General features: G+C 37.7%; 1 protein-coding gene across 18 annotated transcripts in view; it reads left to right on the forward strand.

Moving 5' to 3' along the window:
- Positions 1-11,237, forward strand: part of ENAH (ENAH actin regulator) — a 142,684-nt gene extending 131,447 nt beyond the window's left edge. For all 18 annotated transcript variants that reach the window (XM_073338722.2, XM_073338726.2, XM_073338724.2 and 15 more), the window contains 3 exons: positions 4,388-4,466; positions 5,428-5,485; positions 10,423-11,237. In XM_073338722.2, coding sequence (XP_073194823.2) covers positions 4,388-4,466; positions 5,428-5,485; positions 10,423-10,460 — 175 coding nt within the window. In that variant the 3' untranslated portion in view covers positions 10,461-11,237. The remainder of the gene's footprint in view (positions 1-4,387; positions 4,467-5,427; positions 5,486-10,422) is intronic.
- Positions 11,238-11,509: the final 272 nt, after the last annotated feature.

Consider the following 11,509-nt stretch of genomic DNA (forward strand, 5'->3'; position numbering starts at 1 on the left):
AAAAAAAAAGTGTGGTACAATCTAGAAAATTACTGACAAACTTCTCAACTTTTTAAAAATTGTTTTTGCTAATGTCTTTTTCATGAAAGCAAACACTGTGGTGACTACCTATTCTTTTGTATGAAAAGTTCCCCCATTATCTAATTATCTTTGGTGGTGGTATTTTGCATGTTAGCATGAGTCAAATCTTTATCTTGCATGTTTAAATCAAGTTCTCTTATTGCGTATTATAGTTGGCTCACAGTCTTGGTTGGTAATGCTATGAATCGCCACATGGGAGAGCTCAGTAGCAATCTCAGAACTTCATGGTTGAGATATTTTGGAGGCTGTGTTTTCATTAGATAGTAGTTTCTCTTGGCAGTATCAGTAGCCACCTACAAGTGCAGCTGTGAGAAATGAAGGGTACCAAATACTGTAAGCGGAAACTTTAGATTTGACTGAAATTTTTAAAAATATCATATTCCGAAGGAAATTAGAGTTGATGGGGTTGATAGAACAAAATTCCTTTATTGCAAGAGACCAACGCGTCCATGAAGGAAAAGCATATAATTTTAATACTTTCTTTAATATGTCTTCACCCTGAGTAGCAGAATTTAGGTTTGTCTGTAGACCCTTTCCTTTCCAATTCTCAGACAAATTATGATTGTAATGTTGACAGGAAATGTGAATAGGAGTGCAAACACTGGCAATGTTTTTTAAAGTTCTAAACCATAAGCAGTCTGTGTTTGTATGTACTTTGTTCCTATTGTCATTAGTCAGCAACCACACTATTGGTTCTGGAAGAGTAGCTCCCATTTTCCCACTCAGGGTTTTTAGTCATAAATCAAGACACTGAGAGTGGGAACAGTTAAATGAGACTTGATGGAAATCCTCAGGGACTGACGGGACATTAATGGAGTATATAGAAGAACTCTTGGTATATGGAAAACTACCTGTGTGAAAACAAAAATAATGCTTACATTCTGTTAGTAAAATGTGTCCCTCGGACATTTAGTTACCAGCTTCTGTGTTCATTTTCAACAGTATTTGCAGATTTGTGGTGAAACTGTAAGTTTCAAACAAGGAGTTTTTTTAATCTGGAAATATAGTAGAGTTCAGTATCTAAAGATTATACAACAGACTTTGAACTGTGACTTGGCTTCATAGCATTAGCACAAACTGTGTAGTAGTTCTGTGGGGTGCAAGGTGAACTGTAGTTTTCAGTTACTTCCACTGTACAATTTAACTTTCCACATATTCTAACATCGTATTGGCTCCCAGTTTAGCTTAAAATCCTTGGATCAACTTTTATTTCAATTTGCTCTGATTCAGATCATCTGAGAAGGTATTTTTCCTTCATATTACCCATGAAACTACTAAAATAAAATACTGGATTCTTCAATCTGCAGTGAGGATTTTGCTTTCTAGAAAAGGTGAACAGCCTCAGGGCTATTCTACACTGCAGCTAGGTCATCTTAACTACATCACTTAGAGCTGTGAAAAATTTCATACCCTGTGCAGTGTAGTTAAACCAACCTAAGCTCTGGTACAGACACCTGTAGGTCGATGGAAGAATTCTTCCATCGACCTAGCTACCACATCTTGCAGAGGTGAATTTACTACAGTGACAAAAGAACCCTTCCATAACTGTAATGACGCTACAACAGTGCAGCTGCAGTTGTGCTGCTGTAGCGTTTCTAGTGTAAACAAACCCTCAGGCATATTAGTTTCAAGTGTCTCCTCTCCAGGATTACACTATGGGCATAAACGTGTATTTTGGGTGTCAAGTTTTTCAGATAGGCTTTTATAAATTGGTTGGGAAAAAAATCCTAACTCTTGTATCTCAGATTGGTTTTTCAATTAATATCCTTTTGCATACACCACAAGCCTAGAATATAGTGCAGGGGAAAGCCCATGTTCTGTCTGGAATCACACCAGTTAGAAAAGTTTCTGTAATATCGGAAAAAGCTTGTCTGGTAGCTGAGTGTACAGTACCAGTCCAACTGAAAAGCTGGGGTGGGAAGTGATAGTTTTTCTCCTGCTGTTAGAAATATTTTCCAGAGAGATTTCTATCAACTTAGGAGCACTCAGAGGTTAACCAGGAATGGGACCCACTGTTCTAAGCATTGTAAAAACATAGTGTAATAGACAGTCCATGTCCCAAAGAATTTACCCTTTGTCTGCCTTTTCTGTTTAGGCTGTAAGGAAAAAGGATACACCATGAAAATAATGATGGATTGCGAGCATAGTATTAGTTCCATGATATTTTTCCGTTCGTTTCTGTGGAGGTTGCGGGTGTGGGGGGAGGGATACAGCTTTCCTGAGTTTGGCTAAATGTAAAGGGATTAGCTAGATGGTAAGGCAAAGGAAGGAAGAGAAGACATTAAAAGGAGGGAGATATGACAAGCCCCCATTTCTCTTTATCAATTTATTTTTAATGACTTAAATTTTCTGCTTTGTGTTTATGGAGCTGTGGGAAGAACTGAGGCCATGTTATATATCCTGCATGGGAAGGGACATTCGTTGCTGAGCTGTGTCCCCACACTGGCTTCTGCTCTCAGTCACAGACGTCCCTTGTTTCAGTAAATAAAGCTTCATCTTGAGAGGACAAAAGCTAGGAGAAACACAGTTGTTTTTTTTAAGTGTTTCTCTTATGTAAAAGTTCCAAAGCCAAAAACTGCAGCCTTGCTCTACCTTTCTATTCAGAGCAGTGCAGTCAGGCAGACAGTGAAAGATAACCTGCTTCCTCCTACCCCACTAGAGAGATTCTTTACCATAATACCAGGTTAATTCTAACATAAAGAAAACAAATTTTGAAATCAACTGTAAACTTAATCACACTGCAAACAGAAGCATGTGGTTTAAAAAAATGGTCCCAGAATGATGCAGAGGCAAGGTGTTAGAAGAAAAAAGGATTTCAAAAGTAATTAATACACCAAAACTGAACATGAATGCTTAAGTTGTTCAATGTTGTGGGGTAAATGTGAAGAGAGACAAACATCAGGAATCTTTGGCAGAGTGGCCACAATTTTATTTAGAATACTCAACAGGTAAACTAGACAAGAGGAATGGACCATTCTGGGTAGCAGCACAGGTAGAGAGGAGGGCAGGGGATGGCTGCTTCAGGCATCTACCCCTCTCTCCCATGCCACTCTGAGGGTCGTATACAGAGTCTACTGAACTCTCCAAGGCATGTGTAGCCTACCTAAATCAAGGCGCATGTGAGCCAATTTACTGCAAGGCCTGAGATCCTGGGTATGCTACTACACAGGAATTTCTATAAAGTCTCAAAAGTGTTCAGGAATCCAGGGAAAGTTAATGCATAATTTTCAAGGAAGGTGGTTGGATTTTATTTTCAAAACTTTCATCCCTTGAATGTACCACACCAGTCCATCAGGCAAACATTTCCTGAGACATGGAGATATCTGCAGCAAGTATCTATGTTCCCAAGTGTGAGCGATGTACACTACATGGATGGAAGAGGGCAGAAAATACAAATGTGGAGATCTTATTGAAAACCTCCTATGTAGCTTGTTTACTTAAGAATGTTAGCTCTGCATGCAGAACATTTTTAAAATGTGGCATAGTCTTCTGTAAACAAATTTGTAGGTGATTTAAAGGAAAAAGATTACATGCATCAGAAATGTGTTACAACTTCCAAACTAGTAATTTCTGTAAATGTTCAAATCATCTGGTTCACAGAGTTTGCAAGCATGTTTTGAATAGATCAATCCAGCATTCTTTTTGGAGGCACACCATGTATTACATTGTAGCAGGGTCAGCATACTGCCTTCTTTAATCAGAAGGGAAAGGTCATTGTGACATAAGCCTCTTTTTAATGAGTAAGAAGTTAAACTAAAAAAGAAAAAATATAAAGGGTTTACAAGATAAATTCAGAGGAGATGCTCTTCCTTTCTCATGTGCTCTAGGAGGAGAAAATAAGATATCACTGACAAAAATAGTTTTGCTTCTTCAATTGTTCCTGTTTTGAACTAATAATTCATTATATATTATTTGTTTGCAGTGTTGTACCTGTTAACCTGAAGAACAGCTCTGCGTACCTCAAAAGCTTGTTACTTTTGCTAACAGAAATTGGTTCAATAAAAGATATTACCTCACCCACCTTGTCATTATATATTAATGTAATAGTTAATATTTCCATGTCAGGAAAATGCCCTTTACTGGTGGTTTCCATTCTGTATGTACAGCTTTGGTGTCTCTGGGGCTGCCTACATCTTTATATAAATCCTCTTTTCATTCTAATTTTTTATCACAATCTTGGAAGATAGTAACTATAAACAAAACGTATTAATTTTTGGGGGGCGGGGGGGTCTGCTTTGTAATAAGCCTACATACAGTACAGTAATTAGAGACCTGTAATACATTGATTCTTTTTTATGTTCTACAGACCAAAATCTACACCATCTGGGCAAACCAGTGCCAATGGAGTACAGTCGGAAGGGCTAGACTATGACAGATTGAAGCAGGTATATAGTACCTTCAATAGAAACCTTTTCAGAATAGGTAATAGCAGAATTTTTAAAGACTTTCAACAGTTCTTTATTAAATACCAAACTTTAACCTTTGCCTAGTTTCAAACCTAAATCCAGGATACTTTTTTTATATCTGGTTAAATACTTTCTACTAGCTATAATTTTGCAATGACATATAGCAAAGTCAGGAATATAGTCTCAAGATTGTTTTAACTGATAATGATTATTGTGTTTGATTTAATATTTTCAGCTATAACAAAAAAGTGTACCATCTTAATAACAATTGAGGAGAATGGTAAAGTTTTAGCAAGACAGCAGTCCTTTGGATGGTTCTTTGTTGTTCTCAATGATTATCGATGATGCCAAGTTGAAAAGTACATTTTCACAAGAATTGTATTCCTTCACATTCTGGATTTAAATGCATTTTCAGACTATCATCTAAAATATCAAATCAGCAATAGAAAAGAAGATAGAGAGATGAGAGGGGGCATTATGATAGCACTACTGTCAGATTCTACTTTTTATCTGTGTAACTGAGAATAATTTGTTGGTCTAGGTTCTCTTTTTGTTTGTTTTTTGGATTTTCACATGTTATCTGCAGGGCAATTGTAGTTCTAGCTATGCTTGCTAGTTTTACATAAATTGCCACCACTTGTGGTGAGAGAACATGAATTTTGTGCAATAAATCTTTGTAACTCACATACCTCCCACCTCAGGTGGGATAAGTACCATAGAAATCAATTATAAGATTTGGGAAGCATATTTTTTAAAAAGGATATTTATTACTTACTAATAGTAAGGGAGTTTAAGGGTGAATTTTGAAGATATCGATACAGACTGGAATATAAGTTTGAGATGTTTCAAAATGAACAAAAATTAGAATTACTTTCATTTTTTTCTTAGCTGAAAGTTTAAACCACACTGATTTATTATTACTTATATTCTGATACCATAGGATATTTTAGATGAAATGAGAAAGGAATTAACAAAATTAAAGGAAGAACTCATTGATGGTGAGTATGAACTTGATTCACTACATATTTTGGATTTCCAAGTCTTAAGGAATGGATAAGCATTTCTTAAAGCTGAAAAGATGTAGAAATGGAAACTTATTTTTAAGATTCTGTCTACATTCTGAGGATTCTAGAATGCCAAGTTCATGATAGAACTGCTCTTTCTAATGTCCACTCCTTTTCTCATTACCACATAGTAAAAGAAAAACTAACTTATCCTAATTTGTTTTGATGATTCTTGCACAATCAGGTACTTTATACCTTATCTGCAGGGTTTTTGGATAGAGCAATGATGCTGAGCAATGTCTGTCTTTATAAGTGGATGGATGGATGGTGCAGAAATTGAGCAAGATCCTTCTTGCAGATGTTTTCCATCTCATGATGTTGCTTTAGTTTAGGAAAGGCAAGATTGTCATATAATAATGTACCACTTAAAATAAAAGCCAGAGCAGTTGAGGCACATATTTCAAAACAGTCAGTATTTATCCTGTGACATTTTATACTAATGACTGCTTTCAACATTTTATCATAATTCTTGATATTTGGTGTTTTTCTTAATCACGTGATTCAAGAAAGTGGGATTTTACATTAATCACGGCTTTCATTTTAAAATAAGTAGATTTCTAACCCTCTTCATTTTGGGAGAGTTTGAAAACATGACCCCTAAAGGCTCAAAAAACCAAAAGACAAAAAACTCCAAAATTGTTGTTTTAATCTCATAATTTGAAAACCAGGCTCAGAATTTTTTTGGAGGGTGGCGTAGTTTTTGTTTTAAATTTGGGGTTGGCAGTACTGATAACACTATATTTTATAATGATTAATGATAAATATTATCAGAGTAGCAGAGTCAAGACCTGATTAAAAAATAGGCAATTTAGCCATGTACCTAGGACCCAATTCAGGGGGTTATAACGGAGAGACAATCTGAGTGGTGCTGTGACCCCATTCACCAGGTCACAAAGCTGCTTATTTAAATTTAGTCCTACTGCCCCCCTGTCATGATGGAGAGGTGGTGAGGCCAAACCTTAATGGTCAATGGGGTAGCTAGCACTGCTCCTCCTCCTGGCTGTCAGGGGCTAGCTGTTGTGCCAGTATCTGAACCAGATGGAGCTTTGCTGCCATTATCCAGGTGCTGGACAGGGAAGCCAGCTGGGAGAGGGGCCACTCAGAGTCCTGGGGAGGCAGGCACCTGGAGGTTAATGGAACAGTATCCATGCAGCAGGTGCTAATAGCTGACTGACCTGGACAGGAGAGGTGTAAATTAACCCTTTTCTATCCAAGTCAGTCAGTGACTGGCTCCTAGTGCATAGATTTTGCTTCATTTAAACTAAGCAGCATCTGTGTATGTTTGCCAAGTGTCCAGTAATGTGTTAATCAGCCCTGAACAGAGTGATTGTTGCCTACTTTCACATTATAGAGAAAATAGAATGTAGTCTGGGAGTATAATTTAGGAAAACCTCATTCTGGGGACAAGTTAGTGATAGAAAGATAAAGGAGGTATCATTTGATTCATAAAATCTGCCATCATAATTTCAGTGGTGTCACCCTCTGCAGCATAGCAGGGGAGACTCACTCCCTTCCCTCAGCTCCGAGGTCCAGGTCCTCTGATTGGTGGAAATTTTGATAATACGTTGTCATTGGGAATGGACAGAGTTAGGTATCATTCAAGAGCCCTTTTTCCACTAACACAATGATACAAAACATGACACATCTATAATAAATATGTAGCTACACGCTTAAGAAACTGTTTAAAAGTCACCTTTTTAATTATAGTTTAACACAGGGTTGCATTGCTTACATAAAAATGACAACGATCTTAGCTAATACTAGGGAAGTTAGCCTGGACATGTAGGACTGAAAACATTTATTCATCAAAGTCACTGTTGGTGTTGTCTCCATCGGGGGCACAACAGCTACACACATTGTCAGGCTGATCTTTGTCTGTGCCGCACTCATACATCTCTATACAAGGCAGTTAACATCTGGCCTTTGTATACCAGCATTTGATTATCTGAAGGATTGATTCAGGAGCAGGTGTAAATGCACCTCTTGTCAGTGGCAGTTTTTTTCCATTTGTCTGCTTCTTGGAAAGCATCCACCCTTTGTAACTCAAAGTGTTGTAATGTTAGTCTTCAAATGGTAAATTTGGCATATGGACTCCTCGAGTGCATTTATGATCGCATCAGTGACTGTGTCAGCCGTGCTGAGCGTCTTCAGAGTGAGGGAGAGAGCCTTAGCCGAATCGAATGCCTTCCAATAAAATAATTTGGTCTTTCCAGCCAAAGGCCTTGCAGGAGTGTTGCATCCTGAAAGGGCATGGAAACCTGGCAGGGCGGTGGCTTTTGGTGGTCCAAGTGGTCAGAGCACATTGCTGGGGGATCTATGGTGAGTTTGTTCCCCAGCAGCAAGCACTAAAACAATCTTGCAGAAATCTTGGGCAGGGTCTGACAGAGAGCACCACAACACCTATGCCGTGTGCAAAACTCCAGAGCTCCAGAGCACCTGTTTCTGTGGCACTGATAGCATGCAAAATAATGGTAGCGTCAGCCTCCTCATGGGAACTACGAAGAAACTCCACAGAACGATGCAAGGCAGCAGCTTCATTACACCATGCAATGACAAAATTCTTTGAGTAATTCTTTGCATGCTGGAGTGTTTTTCCTGCAGGGTGTGCAGTTTGTGTGAGTATGAGATAGTAGCTTCATTGTGACGTTGAAGATGTTCGTGGAGTCAATTATTTTGATTTGGACAGGCACAATACTACTGAGTCTCTTCTCTCTGGTAATATTTTTAATGATTCTTCTGCATACCTGTCAAACATGAGTTCTGGGCCTGTCAGGAAAAACAAGATCATGTGGGTGCTATTATGCCCACCAACTCCCCCAATGACTTTCATTGCTCTTTTTCATGTGCTGGGCCATTGTCTGAACCAACTGAACAGAAGGGAACTGGCAACCTTTAAACATCCCAATTTCCTTTTAGAAATTCGTCTCGTATATCGGGGTCAGACTTTTCTACACCTCTTATTTCAGCGAGATACCAGGCAATCATTGCCGAATAGGTGGCTAAATCTAAATCAAAAAAGCATTTGACTAAGTCTTCTAGTGCTGTGAGGTGCAAATTCCAATTAGCAGTCCTGACAGATGGAATAAAGAGCAGGAAAGACTCAACCATCTTAATGTATCACCGCACCATCCTGAAAGTTGGCTTTGTCGCTGACTCATCTTCTTCAAATTGCTTGACCCATTCTGTGATATTGAAGCTCTCCTTTGTGCACAATAGGTCATTGAGAGTGGAATGCACACTGGATGCAGGGAACAGGTCTCGTAAGTCCTGTTCCCTTTGGGAAATGACTTCAAACACATCTTTATGCTTTCCAAAGAAGACATCTAGGTAGCATTTTTTAAGGGCAGCAAGTGCTTGGGTGTGTTCTTTTATAGCATATCACAACTTTTTCCCTTTAAGAATTTGATTCACAGTACTGTCACTATGCAAAATACCTGGGGCCTCAGGAATGCCAGTGCCATCAACAAAGGAGCCAATTTCACATATCACTGTAAAGATGTGGAGTTAGACTGGATGATCTCCTGAGGTCTTTTCCAACCCTAATCTTCTATGATATTGGTTCACTTCTTATAGCATGTAAAGTGCCACCAAGCATTGTGTGTTTAACCAGTCTTCTGTGATATTATTCTCCACAAATTCAGCTACTGGTTGATGCCTAAAATGATCAAAACCAAAGTAAAAATGAGGATTTTGTAATAAATTACTTAAGGATTGTAATTAATTATATGATGTAAAGTATGATATGCAAATGTGTACATACTATTTGCAGATGGATTCCAGTAATTTCTGGCTGGATGCTGATGTTCAATCAGTGCCTCATTACAACTCCTTTGGCATAATAAACAAAGCTGATGATCAATACCTCTGAATCATTTCTTTTTTGTAGATGATGGCGAATCAACTTGAAGCACTCCTTCCATTTATAGTAATCTGTAACACTAAAAAAACTAATCAGGTATCATGTTCTGAGCATTAACTGATAACACAGTACGGTCAGTCAAAGGCCACAATTGAACTTTGTGAGGGCTGCAAGTTTGACATGCATGTATTAAAAAAAAGTTGGCTTTTAAACATTTTCTCAAATATGTATCTACATCATTGTTCTAAGTTTGTAATGTTTGGTGCCACTATCTTTGTGGGAGAAAAGGGCTTTTAAATGTTACCCAATGCAATCCGTTTCCTATGACACTGTATTATCAAAATTTCCAAAAAACAGAGGAACTAGAGGTTGGAAGTAGTGGGGGAAGGGCCAGTGACACGACCTCCTCCTTCTCCCCCTCCCCCCCTTCATGCTGCAGCGGGTGACACCATTGAAATGATGATTCTATAGATATTTATGAATCAAATGATATCTCTCTTTCCTTTCTCTCATTAACTTGCCCCTGGAATTACTCATGGTCCACACTAATTTTTCAATACTGGGATGAATAATTATTGTATGCATTAATGTAGCAGTTCCCTCTCCTCTTTTTTCTTCCCGTTTTTGCTTGCTTTGTCACCTATGCTACATACTGCGACCACTTAAACAATATGGCGGAAGTCGGTATAGAACCCAAATCCTCCTCCTGACACGTGTACTGGTTGTGGTTCATTTCATTAAAAAGATAGTAGTGTGGGTGGAGACAGAGAAACAAACTGAAGTATCAAATATCAGAATATTTTATGCCAGAAAAAAGATGTAATCTGGGGTCAGAATTAAATTCTGTTTCGTGGTGTCAAACAATCTTAATGTCCAGTATACTATATTTTTAACAAGGTGGCTTCTGGTAGGATGAACTTTTTGTTCAAAGGACAGACGTGTCAGTCTAGGCAAGTGTATTTTTTTTTAAAGATATATAATGCTAATTTATGCTTTTTTCTTCCCTAATCAGCAATCAGGCAAGAACTGAGCAAGTCAAATACTGCATAGAAAGACTAGGACTAAGCCAATGTGACTCTTTCACTTGGTATAAAGTCAACTACATTTTGTGAGCTGTTAGAAGAAAATGGAGACGAACACTTGGAAGGAGGGGAAAACGACATTCTGAAAACTTTCAGACACATCACTCTGGTGATATGCTTTTTCCTTCCTAGTTTGCTGCTTTTTTCTGACCTTTACAACAGGGTGGAAAAGAGTCCTAAAAGTTACTGTAATGATTATGCAGAAATTCCCACATTTGTCAGACAAGATCACAGTGCATTGAGATGTTCTCATGTCAAGATAAAATTGCACATATTTCAGAATTCATTGTTAACACAAAAAAGGAGAAAAGCTTGGGAAGGCTTTTCAGAGAGGTTTTCTTTATTAATGAAGGATTTAGCAAGCTATCCTGTTGTACTGCAAATGTATCTCAGGTTTGTCTTCCTGTCATATTTGATATTTCCATTAATAACGTCAAAGAGCAGATATGTAAGTTCATATCACAAAATATGAAATAATTAGAAATGTATGCTTTAAAGGGCGATATCACCTAGAAAGCGAGGGTATATCAAGTTTTTGGAATTTTATCATAGGAAGCCTCTCTAGTTAGCCTTCATGCAATTTTGTAAACAAAAAAGCAAGCAGAGATGTAGATGCCTTCCTAAATTGTTACAATGCTTTACCAAATCTAAGACTTCTACATAATACAAACCAGTGGTCAAAAGTAAATCATTAGTATGTTGTAGATTTACAGTAGATTTTTCAGGCTGCTTTTTTTTTTTTTTTTTTTTTTTTTTTTTAAGATTTATGCATGTGGACATTTTTCTAAGGTTAACACAACACAATCAGCTTTTTAATTAAACAAAAAACATTGCATGTCATAAATATTAAGTAGCCTTTTTCATTTTTAAGGCTTAATTAATGCCAAGGAAAAGAGTTGGGGCGGGAGGAGGGGAAGGCGATAGTTTCGGTTTAAAACTATTTTTATTAATTTCTGCACTATTTTTCGTCATATTACATGCATGTGTAATAATGAGGAAAATTTTGTGACTTTTATA

This window comes from Lepidochelys kempii, chromosome 3 (genome assembly GCF_965140285.1).
Source record: "Lepidochelys kempii isolate rLepKem1 chromosome 3, rLepKem1.hap1, whole genome shotgun sequence".
In the NCBI taxonomy this organism is placed as follows: Eukaryota; Metazoa; Chordata; order Testudines; family Cheloniidae; genus Lepidochelys; species Lepidochelys kempii.